An 18573-nucleotide genomic window follows, 5' to 3' on the forward strand; every position below is an offset into this window, starting at 1 on the left:
CTACCATTAGTAAAGAGGTCAGTTGAAATATTTAGGTCAGACATAATTCCTCAGGTTTTCATCAGAGTTCTTCCCACCTCCATGTTCACCTGGTTAATTGGCCTTTCTTGCACCCCTGGAATTAATAAGCTAATAAGTTCAAAGAAAATTACAGAACAAAACAAAATCATTTTTCATGCCATCATCATTGTTCAGCCATGTTGTTCTCAGCAGTATCTTGGAGACTCCAGGGCACTGCCGATGTACTGTTCCCAACCCATTTGGCTGACCTCTGTTTGGGAGTGCGCGTCCCCATAGATTTCTGTACTACCTCACTGCCATCATGGAAGCACTTGCCAGCAAATGAGCAATGACTGGAATGGTTTTGACTGCACACCTTCTTAAAAACTGGAAGTGCAAAGTGATTTGGCTGTAAGGAGTGTTGCAAGTAAAAATGAGAAAAGACTATTAATATTGCTTTACCATGTTGGTTCATCTTCAGGTTCTCCGTACAGGGAAAAGATCACTATCGCAATTCTCCAACTGCAGGAGGAGGGGAAACTGCACATGATGAAAGAGAAATGGTGGAGGGGTAATGGCTGCCCTGAGGAAGAGAGCAAAGAAGCCAGTGCTTTAGGAGTCCAGAACATTGGTGGCATCTTTATCGTGCTGGCTGCAGGCCTGGTACTGTCCATCTTTGTGGCAGTGGGTGAATTTCTGTACAAGTCGAAAAAAAATGCACAGCTTGAGAAGGTAAAAGACTTTTCCAGTGCATCTGTAAGTTACTGGAGATTATATAGTGCAGTCCCATTGATTTTTCACTAGAGTGAAATCTTATTGAATAATATATATAAATGTCTAGATTTCCAGATAAGAAAATGGCTTAAATTTTGAGTGTATGCTTTGTGACAGCAAAATCATTTAAACTCAGAATTTGAATTTTGTGAAAAGAATCTGTGCATTTTAATTAATGGTTGCTAGCTTTGTTCAAGCTTGTTTATATAAAATGAAATAAATATTTATTTGCTTTAAAGTGTATAGGAATGATTACTCCATGTATCCATAGATGCAGTGGTATTTGATATAAGATATTTATTGTGTTAGACAAACATGGGCATAAACTCAAGCACGACATGAATAATCCAGTCAGTAATGCTGTAAATATTGTTTTATCTCTGAACAGCATTCTGAACTTCAAGCTGCAAAAAATGGAATATCTTTGATATTTTCATTGTTTACCCATTGTATGTGGTGTTCAATTCAATAAATGTAATTGTTTTAAGTAGTTATTGGCAGTTCAGTGTATTTCAGTGCAGTAAGAAAACATCAAAGACAAGCAAAATGACTGTGTTTCATTAAAGCAGATAACACAGCAGAAGGGAAGTGCATTAGAATAGTAATCATTGAATCCAAATCTCAATTCATAACCATGTTGCCACTAACACAGTTTTTGTCAGATAATAGGCTTAAATAGCTGAATCCATGTTTGTCATTTACAGCAGTTTTGATTCATGCTATAATCTGCTGTGCTTTTAATTAGCCATAATGCTTTGTCTCCGCCGTGCATCTCCTGATTTTTCTTTCTTAATTAAACAATGCTTATTTCTGCAGATATGCAATGATTACTCTGCCAATATTAGACCAAAACGTGATGGCTTGCCATTTCTTTGGTGGTATGCTGTCGCAAGTATATTAAAACTGAGGTAGACAATTCCCTCTTTACTGTTGATGATAGAATGAGCAAGTGATTCAAGTTTGTTGTCATCACATACGTTATAAATTTTAAAATAAAATGTATAATTTCCCATAGAAAAGTTTAATTTATTCATTTGAGCAGCAATTAATAAATCTAAACATCTAAGTTGTTTACTGTCAAACCTGATAATTAGCTTCAATGTGCAACTGTGGATTTTTCTTGGTCTCATGCTATTTTCGTTGTTGAATGAGAACTGTGGCTATAACAGTAGAATATTGATGTATAGTTTGAACAATTTAAACCAAACTATTGCAGTTTATTGCCCTTTTACATTTTTTTGTCATTTTAACACTTTGATTCTGTTTAATTGTGTCACGTCAAAATTACACCTGGTCACGTGTCCACTTTTTATGTCCAATTAATTTTGCTTCTGAGGGTAAATTGCTGGATTGGTGACTTCTTCACGATTCATCACTTGAATACCCTGAAGCAGTGGCAGAAGGTGTCACTTAATGATAAGAAAAGAAGCTTCAGGGATGAGCTGTTCAGCCAATATCTGTGCAGTCATTAAAAGATGAAAACAGAAATTGATTTAATAGTTAATGTTCGAACACTCACTGAAACATTTACTCCAGGTTAAAGGATGTCTGCATTAACTGTTTTACAATTATTAACAGGGCTAGCAACGGCAGAATCCAAATGGAAAAGAAAAACCAATGAGCAACGGCATGAAATAACATATGTGTATTGGTCCTCGTGCAATTAGGGAGATTTATTTTATCACATGACTGTTTTAGTTTTCAGAATTTAACCACGGATTAAACTGAAGGCTTGAGGTTTTGATGCAGAAGTCAGGAAACTGCTTCCAAAGAAATTGATGATGTTTGAAATTTCCAAGTTGTCTTGACCCTTATTTGGCACTGAGATAGAAGCCCATAAGGGAAACAGACAAGCTCTCAGGGCTGGAAGGCCAAATGGAGGATTTCCAGCTTCAGTGAGCATCTGGTTGTAGTACAAATCAGTAAATGGAAAGAACTTTCAATAACTGGTGTCCTTTGAATCACCTTTTAAAACGTTTAATAAAATCAAATCAGAAAAAGCAGTCGAGCCAGCAATGTGGCAGGTGAGTTAAAGGCAACGTGATGGCTCAGTGGTGACTCACAGCACCAGGAACCTTGGTTCGTAACCAGCCTTGGGTCACTGTGGGGAGTTTGCATGTTTTCCCAGAGTCTGTGTGAGTCTCCTCTAGGTGCTCCAGTTTCCTCTCACAGTCCAAAGATGTGTAGGTGAGGTGGATTGGCCATACTGAATTGTCCCAGAGATGTTCAGGTTGGGTGGATCAGCCATGGTAAATGAGGATAAGATAGTGGAGGGGGATGGGGGCATCTGGTTCTGGGTGGAATACTCTTCGGAGGGTTGGTGCAAACCCAATGGGCTGAATGGTGTCTATCTACATGGTAGGGATTCTATGATTCAATGAGTTCCTTCCCAGGGTAGCCTTTGGCTGTACTCCATGCAAGTAGATTGTGAGGACTTGTACTTCACCCTGACACTGCGTGCTCACTGCCAGGCTGTTAATCTGCCCTTGTTATGTTAAGAAACTCAAGGCCAACTTGTAAATTCTGGCTCACCTCCTAAACCACTCTTGTCAAGACTCTTGATGATCCTAACTTGTCTTGTGGACTTTGGTGACTCACCTGGGGGGGGACTGAACAGGCCTCTGACAAAACAGCTGATGCCAGCAACAATTTGGAGGTGCTGGTGTTGGACTGTTAAACATCACACAACACCAGGTTATAGTCCAACAGGTTTAATTGGAAGCACTAGCTTTCAAAGCGCTGCTCCTTCATCGGGTGGTTGTGGAGTACACAATTGTAAGACACACCAGCAATGATGCCAGCAATGACATTCTATAACTTGACATATTGGCCAGCACTGTGACCTTTCTCCACCTCTGGGAACCTCAAACATTCAGCCCTTGATGATGACAATATTAATAGTCAATTTCTTTCAGAAGTGTAGCCTTCATTTCACTTGTTGTAATTTTATCAAGCAAACATTGTATTATAGCCTAGAAACTGAAAGGTGAAGAAAGGCTGAGTGTATCAGGGAGAGTCACCTCGAATTCCCCAGCTGCAGGGCTCACCACAGGCTGTGTGATATTCCTCAATAAAACCACAATGTCAGAAGCAGTGTTGCACAGAATAAATCTCTTCCCCTATTTTTGCTAGTTTACAATTTGTGCTGGAGGGTGGTTAAGCAGTGGTAGGGTAAGGCAACAGTTAGATTCCTTCCAGTGCAAGCTATTTGACATACAGTATTATGACTATCATTTATTAATACTGTATACATACAAAGTAGATGAAATATTTGATTGATAACTATGAATGCAGTAAATATAACATTTGTGTAGTTGCTAACAATTTAAGCAGAGCACATTATTCTTGAAAGCACTCTTGTCATTTTTATTTAAAGGCAAGTAGCAAGCTAAATGCTTTACTTTCAATCATTGACAAGCTTGTCTGATGTTAGGACAGAGAAATCTAAACTAACATGTGATTTCACTGTCGCTTCAAGGCATTGCTGTTTGATCTCATTTTCAGTCTTTAATTTTCCCCACAGAGGTCCTTCTGTAGTGCCATGGTTGAGGAGCTCAGGTTGTCTCTCAAGTGTCAACGGCGTCTGAAACACAGGCCTCAGGCACCAGTCATAGTGAAAACTGAAGAAGTTATCAACATGCATACGTTCAACGACAGGAGATTGCCTGGCAAAGAAACAATGGCATAAAGTGTAGAAAATCCACACCGAGCACAAACAGTAATCTTTGTTCCCAATGACCTGCAAGAGTGTTTCCAGTGGAAATATGCAAAACCGTGCCGAACAAGCGAGTTACCTCATGATGCTGTGTCGAAAAAAAAATTACCTACCTTATGAAAACAGGGTGGTCAAAGTCAGATCCCGAAACATTGTCAAGGACCAAAACTTGCAAATAAAATAATTAAATGCAGTAAAGACTTTTCCCCCTTCATCCCTCTTATCCCCCCTCCCTCTTATTTTCCCATATTGGAAATGAATGGTGATAATAAAGGATAAGAAACACTGGACAACAAAGAGAAAACTGTGTTGAGTTATAGCTACAGTTATACAAGGTGGAAATGATACTGAGGATTGTCCAAACTTGTGCAGTTACTGTAATAGAGGCTGTTCAAAATAATTGAGGTTAAAGAAGAAAGAGAACTAAGAGGCTTTGGAAAGAAATGGTGAAACTCTGATGAGATATTTCATGTATTTGTATCACCACCAGAAAGGAACACAAGGCAATAATTGTTTTCCGTCAATTTAGCTTTTTTTTACAATGGATCAGACTGCTTTGAACCCTCACCAAATGAAAGAACGTTAAACAATTAAATTTTCTAAGCAATGGATTGCGAAGTTGTTTTCCAAAATCTGAGTGACGTAGGGTATAACAAACAGCCTAAAGTCCTTTAAGTTTGTGTACTTCATTGTGGTAACAGAAGAGTGTGTTCCCTTCAACTCCCCCCATCTGGGTCTCAAGATTTGGTCCTTTCAAGTTGCTTCGCCCACCTGCTCCCACATCCAGCTGAACTGATTTGACGCCTGGCCTTTCAACTCGTGTGGTTCCGCCTGATTAATTATGGATATAGGATTTTCACTGACGTGATCCCATGTAATGTTGCAGGAGACTCTTTTGTAGAATGCACTAAATCTCAAGTCACAACTGCTACAACTCCTTGTAAGCAGTTTTTCAAGATGTTCATGTTTATTTGTGGAAATGCAAGATTTATATGAAAATAGTTTTTGTATGGAATTTTTGTAATAATTTTTATCAGAAAATGAACACACGGGCACTAAATCTCAATGAGTTTCCATTAGGCTGATAGCATACAGTGATGAACTATTGTGTGTAATAAAAGGCACAGAGTCTTGGCCATATATTGTGATAATAAATGAAGTGCATACTGAGTATTGTCTGAAATTAATGCACAATCTTCAAAAAAGGGATAGAGACCTTTCCATTTAAATATTTCACACCACATTTAGATCAGTGTTGTACCCAAATTGGTTTGGGTCCCAATGGAATTAAGTCTTATATTTGCTTCTCAGATGATATTATTTGGCAATTTTAAAGAAAAACTCACAATAAAGGAATTAATGGGTATAATGACGTGCAAACAATTATCTTCTCCCCCACCCTACCATACTCATGATTAAGGGTACCTGAACAATATAATGTAAATGTAATTGCCTTTGCTGTGTTATTGAAATGAGAACTGTCAGCAAAAATATTGGTCAGTGCAAAGTTTATAATCCAAAAATCACAAGAGATATCTAGACAAAGATGCCCAATTTCTCTTTTTTTGGTTCTTGCATTCAGTAAGACACTATATATTCCTCCCTTTCCTATTCTGGTATTGGCTACTTTCAATTGATACTACTTGTTTTTGCCATTTGATATCCTATTTGGGATGTTCCTTCCATTGTTTAATCACTGTCCGAGTGAAGGAGAACTGCCAGTTGCCAGTCCTAAATTTACTTTTTAATGATTTGAACCTGTATTCTTTGTACTGTTCTTATTATGATCTCTTATGGTCGACCCTTTCCACACTGGTTACTGTCTCACGTCATTTATGAAGTTCCTTCTCCTTTTGAGGCCAAACAAAATCCACATTTCTTAGTTTTTTCATCAAGCCCAGTCCTCGTCCTTTGATGCTCGGGCTCATGGCTTTTTCCTGAACTGTCTCCACTGCTTGAATATCACTGAATCTCAATGACCAGAACTGGAAACAAGACTCAAGTTGTAGTCTGACTAGCGTATTGTACAGATCGATCCTGACTTTCTCTGACATGTGTGCTACTGTTTTGTTAATACAGATCAGCATTGTATTGCTTTGTTGCTTTCTCCTTTGTATTGATTGAACATGTTGACTGGTGAATCTACCAAGAATTCTAGATAACTCTCTACATTGTGATCAGCCATTTTGTCACCATTCTTGGAATATATCCACCCCTTTTCTCACTTATTTGCAGAACATTATAGATCTTCACCTGCTCACATATTAGAGTTAATTCTACAACTGTACAAATCTAGTGAGGAGGTCTTTGCTTAACATTACAAGACATATTTGACTATTTAAGTTAATGGTTGAAAGATCGCGTAACATATGTTTGAATTTCAGTTTGCCTGAGAGACTTTTAGCGAGCAACAAAAAGTCAAAAGTTTGCCCCTTATTCTGCCCAACTCATTTTGTACTCCTTGATTTGCAATGTCAGATTTATTAGCACTTCTATTGTGATGTGTGCACAACTGGTGGCATTATAGCAGGTTACCTTTGCGCCTTCCAGTCCTCTGCATATATCACAGTGAAACACTTACAAACTTCTCAGAGTATATATATTTTATATATACATATATTATATTTATTAAATCAAAGGTTACATTAAAATGAAGACAGAATGTAAGTCTCTAAAGCAGCAACTCAACTAGGTTAGCCTGTTCTGGTCCATTATCACCTGCCTTGCTACATGTGATAACTCCCCATGGAAAATGCTGCACAACATCAACTAATGTGTTATGTACAAAAACACACAAATATAATATTGATTACCATAGTTCTGGTTAGTTTTGGGAACGAATATCGATGAAAAAATGCACTTATAAAGAATCAGGAATGCGAGACTTTGATCAATGGCACCTGAAAGACAAATCAGTGGTTCAAGGTAACAATGAGGAGAGCACTCAGCTACGTTAGGTGAACTATCTACTGTCTTGTTCATGCGATTCAATTCCCCACATAACTTGTTTCCTTCTATATCACATGACTTTTAGCTACTCTGAGAATACTCTGCTGAAGCTGAAAATGTTATTTCTGTTTCATAAATGCACACTGGCTTTGAAGAAGGAGCTGGGTTGTACTGTAAGTTCCAGCACTGTCCTTTGATCCTTGAAGACAGAAGTCGGCTCCAACATGGGGCTTAGATCAAGGAGCTTTCTCACATGCTTATCCAATGTCTGAAAGGATCTTGAATCAAATTCAGCAAATATCTTAGCGCCCAGCTCATTGTTTTCCAGCATTAACATTTCAGTCATGATTGCATTAAGTTGGCCGTACGACTTAGAGATGTCATGAAAATGGCTGATGAGAAATGGAAATGCCACATTATTGCAGTAAAGGGTGATTCTGCAAATTTTGAGTTTGACGGTTCCTCCGTACAGTAGGTGCAACAAACATATTCTAAACATACTGGGCTCATTAGCAGCCCTAATTTGGGTGCTCTGAGCTTCAGCATACAAATTGGAATCTATGCTATGCTTGCGCACTTGTGCAGTATATCACTCCCGTTGTCATATTGTTGTGGGCATTAATATGAATGTACACAGCAAGGTTGCAAATCAGGCATATAACGAGGGCAATCAATGCACAATGTTGGATTGTCACCAGCAGCGAAACGTTGGAACTCAACACTTCAGCTAATGCTCTCTCTTAGCCTCACATTGACAAGCGTGGATGCAAGGACCCTTTGACAATGCTAGTTAGAGGTAGTGTCAATTACTTATGCATTAGTTACTGGCTGATTTTCTCTGTGTTGTTATAATTCTACAAGTCCTTACACTTTCTCGGGTTCCTTAAAGTTGCTGTATACTGCAGGTAGTGTGTTTGACAGATGCTGAAGGATTTAGACCTGATGTTTTCTGCACAAAACTGTCACTCACAAACATGGATACATTAATGCACATTCCCCTTGGAATACATAAATGGGAGAATAAACAGGTGCCACAGAGCAGGACAGGCTACTAGAAAATGGAGGAGGAGAGGCATTCAGCAAAAGGATGGAGCTATTCATGGCATTCATTGGAAACTTTTCTAGCTCATCCTGATCAAAGAACAACATAAGATGCCTACACTTCCATAAGAATGTGCTCACAGCTGGTGCAATGACAACTCAGACTGCAAAATTAACTAGGGTTGTGAATGTTTGTGTTTAGCTCCTTGTGCTGCAGGAATTAACAATACCTCACAACTACATAGCATAGCTCCATTTCCTCAAGGAGCAGGATGCCACTAGCTGCTTACAGATCATTCCTATGTGCCATATGTCGATTTGGTATTTGCTTACTATGATACCTTCTGCCATATGCCATTCTTCTGTATGAAAGAGATTCCTTTCTCACAGTATAATGATGTGTGATTACCAGCAGTGAATTATCCAAGCCAATACCCAATATCCAAACACCTTTCACGATGTTTTAATATTGTGACAGTCGATTGGAGCATTTGCAGTTAAGCCTTTGTAGCAGCTAAAGGGTGGCTACTGACTGAGATGGTTATCTACTGACTACGTGGCTGATGACTCCATGTACAACCCATGCCATATGCACTGCATCCATACAATGAAAGCCAAGCTGTCAGCAGAATGGGTTTCAGATTCATGGTAATCTGATATATACTGCATGACTCTTAATCATGAGGGACAACCCGTAATGCCAGTAAGCTGGTGAGGAGCAGAAGCATGAGATGGAGGAAAATAATCTAAACAGCTCCAAACTGGCCATGATGAACTCATCTGCAAACTATAATAGCAGTAGCATGAATTGCAATTCACCAGTTCATCAGCAGTTCCACACCTTAACTTCTCTGTCCCTGATTATTGCCATGTCCACATCACCTCAAGGCAAAAGCAAAAGCCATGAAAAATAAACGTTCAAAACCAAATGTATAAATGCAGGGACATCCCACACTGTGTACAAAAGTCAAATGATCAGCTTTGTGCATTCTCTTAGGCTCTATCTTCCATGGAAAGTTGCCTTTCCAAGTGCTCCTCCTCACTGTAGCTTGGCTGACAGAAGGTTGGTGGCATATAATGGAGGAAGCTGTAAATGGAGAATAACCTGAAGGTACTGCAGACCCAGGAGGCAGCAGTATGGGCTGGTTGACTGATAAGCAATAGCAAGGGCATTGGAAGAGCAGAAGGATGAATGTCAACTTTCTGAAAAGGCCCAGCAGACTCTTGGCCCATGTTGGTGCCTGAAGCAATCCCAGTAGTCTGCTGGAGAATAGATTGTTGGACAACTGTGACACCCAGCAAGCTCTTTTTCACCCCAGTGGTGTCAGTCTGAGTTTGTGTGACAAAATGTTGAGCTTCCACAGCAGCACAGGGACATTGTGTGGCCAGCTACTTCTACGGAAATGGAAACTGTGACATTACCCATCAAATTCTGCATCATGGGTGGATCATAAAGCTGCTGATGGAGTTCACCACCACTTGCACCCCTTAATGATGGGCTCCATGATTTGACAATAGCTCTGTACTGTTGTCTTCCACAGTCTTTGACATGGACTGCCAGTTTGTTGACAGACTTCCCAATGCACCAAACATTTTGTCATGTGCATTCAGTAATGTTTTTGTGTAGCCTGCTTTGTGGAAACAAGTTTGAGCAGGTGCCCTGTGCAGCAGAACATGGGTAAGATCCTATCAATCAGGCAATTGCACTCTCCTTGCCCTTCGGTCCAGCCACTCAGGTCCAGTACACCACCCTTGCAGATCTCATCTCTTGAGTGACATGAAGTATCAGTGTCTGAGCTGGGACTTTAAGTGTGAAAACAATTGATCTGTCTTTTTATTGTTACTTCAGTGCCTGTCAAGTTGCAGTTCTTGGGACTTGAAAGAGGAAAGGTACAAGAGTAAGATTTTGATGTAGAGAACTGAGGTGCAAATACAAGGGGCGTGCTTAAACCAACTTGTAAATCTGAAGGGATGATGGGAAGTCAGAACATGAGAAGGAGAATAGGATCTGATGATATTGTCGCCTTCATTGCTTTTAATCTTTCTGCTGGACTTTGACCTTAACAATTGCATTCCAAGAATGACAAGCACTATCTCCCCCACGGGGAACAGAATGTGAAGGTATGCCTCCTCTGTTCCAGTTAGCTCCTGCTGCTTCAGGTTACGCATCATCGCCTTGCAAGAGAGAAGAAATCATGTCAGAAAGTGTCAAGCAATCCATCCACCTGGTGTAATTATTATGTTTAATAGTACGTGTGCAACTTGTGAGATGTGGATGTGAAGCTTGTACCAATGCTAAAAGTTAGAGAGAGGGAGAGAGACAGGGGTAAGATGAAGCATTTGTTAGGTTTGACGCCTGATTGACAAATTGGTGGTAAATACACTTTGTGGAAAGTACAATGGATTTAATGGATATCCCAACTGCAGTTAACTTCGGGAAGAAAATTAACTTACTGAGATGGAGTAAGGGAACAAGAGGCTTGTGTGGCACAAAACATCATCATAGATCCATTTTGCTGAACGGCTCATTCTTTTGTGCCATAAATTCTGTGCTGATTTTAAAAACAATTTATAAGTCAGAGTCTTGCTAATTCAAATATATAAGACCATAAGATATGGGAGCAGAATTAGGCCATTTGGCCCATCAAGTCTGCTCTGCCATTTGATCATGGTTAATATGTTTCTAAATCCTTCTCTCCCGTCTTCTCCCCATTATCCTTGATCCCCTCACTAAACAAGAACCAATCTACCTCTGACTTGAACTCTACATTTTTCTTTGGCAATGAGTAAGAATCAAGGTACTGTAATAACACATCATGTAGATGTATTTGTCACACTGTAAGCTGGTACCAACCCAGGTGCATAAATACCTGTGACCCTAGAAAATAGCTTGGACCAGGATGCTTGCATTGCAGCAACCAGAAGTTCCACTGTAACCTAAACATACTCCAGTGAATTATCTGACACATCACGTGTAATATGTTATCAAACTTGTTCCACCTTGTGCACAGAGGAACGTGTTCTTTACTGTTAAGACACAAATAAAGAAAGAGTTTTATGTTGCATCTCATGGCTTATTGTTCCAACAATGAAAGAACAATTACATTCTCTGCCATTGACATCTCTCAGCTTGATAAACAAAACAGTACACCAAAACTTATAAGCTGAAAATGAGCTATTCCTTGTCATTCAGATAGGCACTATTTGTGGGTGTTACACCTGGACAAGCGCCATATGTGTTGCTTTGGCTACAGTTGTAATTCTGTTGTCAAAAGTTTTCACAAACTGAAAATAAAATATGGTCCTCCTCCAACTTTTGTTCTTCCTCATCATTTTCCATGGTAACAAATGCTTGACAAAGTATATTCTTTTAACAGACCCTTCTGTTTTACACCTGATGACATTAAATAGAATGATTGTATCATTTAACTTTTGTGGTGATGTATATCTATTCTTTGCAGTTATCTTCTCTTTGACTTTGCAGTCCAATTGGGTGCAGCATTAATTTTACAAGAATAATGATTAATAATTTGTGAACAATGATAATACGTTATCACATTTGGTCTGGAAGTTTGAAACTTTTTAGGATTTTGATTGATGCTCTTGCAGGTCCAATCACAGACCCAATATTCTTTTGTACTATATCCCTGGCCCTCCACCGCACTGTTAAAAAAGACTCAGAAAGACTGGCTAATCTGCATTTGACAGTCATGTTCTTTATTGTTGACATTTTATGGCACCATAATAATATGATGCAAAAAGAAAAACAAATCTCAAAATAGTGAAATCTTCAAAAGTTTTCAACTGGTGAAACAAAATTTTTTTGATGAGTAATTGCTGCCATATTGAACACAAATCGAAGTTTGCTTTTTAATTTGTAATTAATGAAATAGGCAGGCAATGCAGCTCAAGAAAGAAAAAGGATACAGTAGCTTTAACAGAATGGAGGAGAGCAAGGAGATCATTAAGTTCCCAAATGATGGGTGTAACCTAAGCCCACATGTTGAAAGTTGCCATTTGTAAGTGTGGGCAAGCATTTATAGACTTAAATTGTAATATACATACATGAATGAAATCTATATTGAAGATGTTTTAAGGATGTAATGATTCTGAACAGAAGCTGATTATTTCACTGGCTCACTAATGTGCCTATAATAACTGATTCATGGTGGGTAGTTCCGTCTCCTTTTATTTTGTTTCAAAAATATATGTTATGGAGGTAAAGCTCTTTTTAAGACAATCCTTTACTGTTAAGATTGCAGAGTTAGAATCCAGTAAAATGAATTCCTGATTAAAAATTGGCTTAACTACTGTTAAATGAGTTTTGAATAACCCTTTTAACTATTGTACTAGAATCTAAGATAACAGATCATTCATGGTTTTTCATTAATAGATATATTGTATAAATAGACTTTGTATAATTATTCCCTTGCAGCACAGTCATTTGCTTTTGTATGGCTTCTAAAAACAGCATTATATGAAGGACGCAGCAAACAAATCAAGATTTCTTAGTAGTGTGACTGTGCTCTGTTTCTTCCCAAGTTGATCTTTGCAGCTTTGTAGCTTTCACATGTCTTCTAACAAGTTTCATTGCTCACCGAGCTAATAAATGACATGTAATTGCTGAAGACAAAAATTATAACAGTTTGTTACAGTGCACGAATGAAACCTGAATGCTGAAAGGCTGAAGGTGAAGAAAATTAAACCGGTTATATGAGAAACTGGTTTGAAAGCAGGGACTGTGCATCTTGCAATCCTGCCCTTTAATCTCAGTAAGATAGGTTCCAATCTTTTTTAGTCCCAAGAGATAAGCTAAATATCTTCTTTCTGCAAAGGCTATAAAAGACCTCAATTGAAATTAACTAGGGCATTCTCAATCCAGATCTCAATGAATACAAACCTGTTGAAGAAGATTGCTGAAGACAAATAGTACTGCAAACTGTTACTAATACAACTATCTCTTTTTAATTTACAAAGTAACATCATTGGTAATGAGGGTGGAGGGCAGAGAGATGATAGTACAGGGTGAGTTTCTGCAAATGGACCTGATATATGCAAACAAGGCTTTTTTTTCACATTTCATCTTGAGTGACTGGTCTATTTTTGATTGCATACGGTTAAGAAATTTTTTGTTTCCCAGATTAACCATTCTTCCAATACACAGTGAGCGAATATATAAAATAGAAAATGAGGCTGCAATTGGTCAAAAAATATGTAGATTATGTTGTGCTAAATAACCAAGCAAAAAATCAATATATGTTAGTCTATGGCCAACCACTGGTAATGGAATCTAATCCACGAATGACCTGACTTCGCAACCATGAATAACTAATCTTTAAGAGAGATGCATAGTTGAGATTGAGCGGAAAGGTCAACAGATGGTATTCTTATCCCTATAGACAAGTATTGGGACACAACAGCATATTATCAATATTTGGTTCATAGTTTAGATCAAATTTTATGAAATATTTCTTGGTTCAAACATGCTTTTGTCATTATTGTGAATATTTATATGTATATGTCTGGACATTGAGTACTGGCAGATTAGTCAGCTGTGAAGGCATCACAGTTGATCCCATTTACTGTTTGCCCAATGTCTATCCACGTTCTCCAACAGAAATTCCTAGTTAGCAAATAACAATGGCCTATTTTTTTGTGATTTTTGCAGCTTAACCCAGTGGTGTGGAGGCTGATTATCATGCTTTTAACATAATCCAAACTATATCAACCCTTCCAACACAAGCCAGGAGGGGAATCTATGTATATTTACTCACATGCTCAAAGCTGTATTTTGTAATTAACTTCCATGAAGATAGGAGGGAAGGATAAATATCAAAGAGACTGTAAGATCAGAATAAATCCCTTATTCAAAGGGCAAGTCAAATGGAGTTAAATGTCAGGCTTTGCCAATCTTCATTCACACTTGACTTGTAGGTCTTCCTTCAGAGGAACTTCATTATAGCCAGCCAAAATCTGTTGACCTGCAGCTACAATTCTGTGTATAGCAATGTCACATGTATCTGTTTAGTCTAATTTACACAAAACGTGGTGCATTGACATTTCAACAGCTGGTTCATCAGTTATGCCTTTATGTGACAGAAGACGATTTGTTGTTTATTTAGTCAGCAAGAAATTAATTTGTCATTACTGGTTGACACATTCTGTTAAAAACTAGTGTCCAGATTCACTGAAAGATAATAGCTGCTGGTGCATGTCAAGGAACCATGAAATTCAATGTCATAGTGAAGAAGGAACAGTACAGTGTCTGAAGAACTGCCTTTTGGATGAAATGTTTAAGTGGACATAAAGGATTCCATACCACACTGAGTACCAGACTAGTTCCTGGGGTCGTAGGGCTGATGTATGAAGCGAGACTGGATAAGTTAGCACTGGATTCCCTGGAGTTCAGAAGAATGAGGGAGGATGGTGATCAGGCTTTGGGGAGTCAGCAGGTGTGTTAGTCACTGCAGGACTCTGATCTCTTGCAGCTATTGTTTTCATCTGGTTCGTCCAGTTCTGTTTCTGGCCAATGGTAATCCCCAGAGGTTTAGTGGTCAGGAATTCAGTGACGGTAATATCATTGAATATCATGAGGTGATGCTTAGATTATCTCCTGCTGGAAATGATCATTTCCTTGCAATGTTTCAAACCAAAGACATTATGTAATTCTTACCACATTTGGACGTGGACTGTTTCAATATCTAAGGAGATTCAAATAGTGCTGATTGCTGTGCAATTATCAGTGAACTTTCCCCACTGATCTTATGATGGAAGGAAGGTCATTACTGAAACTTAGAAATCATACAACACCAGGTTATAGTCCAATAGGTTTATTTGGAAGCACTAGTTTTCAGAGTGCTGCTTCTTCAGCAGGTGGTTGTGGAATATAAGATCGTAGAACACAGAATTTATAGTCAAGAGTGTGTTGCTGGGAAAGCACAGCAGGTCAGACAGCATCCGAGGAGCAGGAGAATCAACGTTTCAGGCATAAGAGCCCTTCATCAGGAATCATAAACATATATGTGGGATGGTGAATTTGTACTTGCAGTATTATATTTCATTTTGCTCAAAAACTGCATGAATCCATGTAAGATTCTCTAAATCATTTTTAAAGATTAGATTCAGTCTGAACATTGGGACACAGACAGCCTCACACAGGGCACCTCCCACCTTCAATGCATTATCTGAGCTGACATGGCATCTATTGTTAAAGTTCACTTGGGAATGTACCTTTGAGAAAGTTCTGGAATTTACATATGGAAGAGTGGAAACCAATGTGCCCATTCTAAAAGATTGTTAACAAACAATCCAGGTCTTTTTCAATATGTAATTTTAGTTACATCATGCTGTAAACGTTTGCTATAAATTCTGTGTCCTATGATCTCATACTCCACAACCACCTGATGAAGGAAAGTGCTCCGAAAGCTAGTGCTTCCAATAAACCTGTTGGACTATAACTTGGTGTTGTGTGATTTTTAACTTTGTACACCCCAGTCAAACACCAGCACCTTGAAATCATGATTACTGAAACTGTTGGAGATGGTTGGGCCCAGGATGCTACTGCTTGTCAGGGCGGTCAAGGCAGAAACCTTCAATACATTTCAGAAGCATTTAGATGTGTACATGTGATGCGAAGGCATAATAGGCTAAGTGCCAAGTGCTGAAGAATGGGATGAGAATAGCTGGGTGACTGTCCCCGATTGACACAGATGTAATGGGTCAAAGGACCTTTCTCTATGCTATAAGTCTCTATGACTCAATGACTCTATGCTAAGGAACTATTAGGGAGATGTTCTGGAGCTGAGATGACTGACCTCTAACATTCACAATCATCTTCATTTGGGTGAGTTATGACTCTGACTAGAGGAGAGTTTTGTCACTGATTCCCATTGACTCTAGTATTGCGAGGACACCTTAATGTCACACGTAGTCAAATGCGACCCTTGATATCAAAGGAAAACATCCTCACCTCACCCCTGAGTTTTTGTCCATGTTTGAACCGTGGCTGTAATGGAGTCAGGAGTTCAGTGGCTCTGATGGAATCCAAACTGGATTTCACCTTAGTAACTGCTGCTTGATAGCACAGTTGATGAACCCTTCCATTTCTTTAGTGATGAGTGACCATAGACTGGGAGAAGTGTGCAGCGAGTCAGTATCATCATGAAGCAGGCTGGGAGGAGTGAGCAGCAGACTAACACTCACTCTGAAATAGATTGGGAAGAGAAGGACAACAGTGCAAAAGATACAAATCTGACAACAGACAACTTAACCTGTCAGAACTAATGTGCAGGTGATTGGTGGATATTTCATCGACATATCTTATGATTAGCCAAGAAGTATAAATCAGAATATGTTATTATGGTTGAAGAGTACAATTATGAAATTCATATTTAACATGCATATTTAACATTCAAAGTAATTAAATGGAATTGAAATGGCTAGATAGTTGATGTCTTAGGAGCTGCTGGATGTCGATGTAATCCATGGTGAATACATCTGCAGCAGCTGTTAGCTGTTGGATGAATTTTGGCTCAGAGTTGATTAGCTGGAGACCAGATTGCAGACACTGCAACACATCAAACAGGGGAAGAGTAACGTGAACACTGTGCTTCAGGAGGTAGTCACACCCCTGAGATTAGTTACATCAAATTTAGTTCATGGCCAGGGACAAGAGGTTGTGACTGTGAGCGGGGCAGGTTTAGCATTCAGAATTTAGATTTAGAGGAGCCTTATTCAGTGCCCTTGTCAAATAGGCATGAGGTTCTTTTTCTTATTGTTGGCGAAGGTACAGCCCGCAGGGAGATTGAGTGAACCAACCAAATCATCACGGTACAGAGCACATTCAAGTGAGAGAAACAAAAATAAACATCATAAAAAATAGGGGATATTGTAATTAGGGGAATAGGTATTGTTCTCTGCAGTAAAGGCAGAGAGTCCTGAAAGCTGCCTATCTGGTGCCAGAGTTCAAGGCATCTCTTCCAGACTACAGTGGAACTTAGATTGGAAGGCTGAGTACACAGTTGTTGTGGTCCACCTAAGGACCAACGAAACAGCTAGGAATAAGAAAGACATTCTACTGAGGGATTGGAAGCACCTCAGGTCTATACTAAAATGCCGGGTGGTGAAGAAGGAGTTTGGTACTCTTGCCTTTATCAGTCCGAACGTTGAGTGTAGGAGTTTGGACGCCATGTTTTGGTTGTACAGGATGAGGTCACTTTTAGAATACTGTGTAAAATTCTTGTTGCTCTTCTATAGGAAGGATGTTGGTAAAGTTGAAAGGGTGCAGAAAAGATGTTCAAGAATGTTAACGGCACTCGAGGGTTTGAGCTAAAGGGAGAGGCTGAATAGGCTGGGGCTTTTCTCCCTGGTGCATCGGAGGCTAAATGGTGACCTAAAAGGTTTATGAAATCATGAGGAGCATGGATAAGATGAATAGCCAAGGTCTTTATTCTCAGGTGGGAGAGTCCAAAACTAGAGGGCATAGGTTTAAGGTGAGAGGGGAAAGATTTAAAAAAAGACCTGAGGGATAACCTTTTCATGAAGAGAGTGGTGCATGTATGGAACAAGCTGCCAGAGGAGGTGAGATTAGAGTGGTGCTGGAAAAGCACAGCAGGTAAAGCAGCATCCGAGCAGCAGGAAAATTGACGTTTCGGGCAAAGGCCCTTCATCAGGAATTCCTGATGAAGGACTTTTGCCCAAAATGTCGATTTTCCTGCTGCTCGGATGCTGCGTAATGTGCTGTGCTTTTCCAGCACCACTCTAATCTTGACTCTAATCTCCAGCATCTGCAGTACTCACCTCCTGCCAGAGGAGGTGACAGAGGCAGGTACAATTACAATATTTTAAAAACATCTGGATGTGTATATGAATAGAAAGGGTTTAGAGGGATATGGGCTTAATACTGGCAAATGGGACAAGGTCAGTTTGGGATGTCTGGTCAGCATGGATGAGTTCACTAAAAGGTCTGTTTCCATGCTGAATGAAGCCATGACTCTATGACTGTATTAGTAATAATGGTAAAAAAGATCAATGCTGAGGGCTCTTTATCTGAAAGCCTGCAGCACTTGTAAAAAGATAAATGATTTGACAGCACA

The 18573-nt window shown here is 39.2% G+C and overlaps 1 protein-coding gene across 10 annotated transcripts in view; it reads left to right on the forward strand.

Moving 5' to 3' along the window:
- The window catches only part of LOC122548404 (glutamate receptor ionotropic, kainate 2), a 451896-nt gene extending 446237 nt beyond the window's left edge, over positions 1-5659 (forward strand). For all 10 annotated transcript variants that reach the window (XM_043687010.2, XM_043687014.2, XM_087982615.1 and 7 more), the window contains 2 exons: positions 482-732; positions 4298-5659. In XM_043687010.2, the coding sequence (XP_043542945.1) occupies positions 482-732; positions 4298-4462 (416 nt within the window). In that variant the 3' untranslated portion in view covers positions 4463-5659. The remainder of the gene's footprint in view (positions 1-481; positions 733-4297) is intronic.
- Positions 5660-18573: the final 12914 nt, after the last annotated feature.

Source organism: Chiloscyllium plagiosum, unplaced genomic scaffold, assembly GCF_037043375.1.
Source record: "Chiloscyllium plagiosum isolate Xiang-an unplaced genomic scaffold, Cpla_swu_hap1 HiC_scaffold_3, whole genome shotgun sequence".
Lineage (NCBI taxonomy): Eukaryota > Metazoa > Chordata > Chondrichthyes > Orectolobiformes > Hemiscylliidae > Chiloscyllium > Chiloscyllium plagiosum.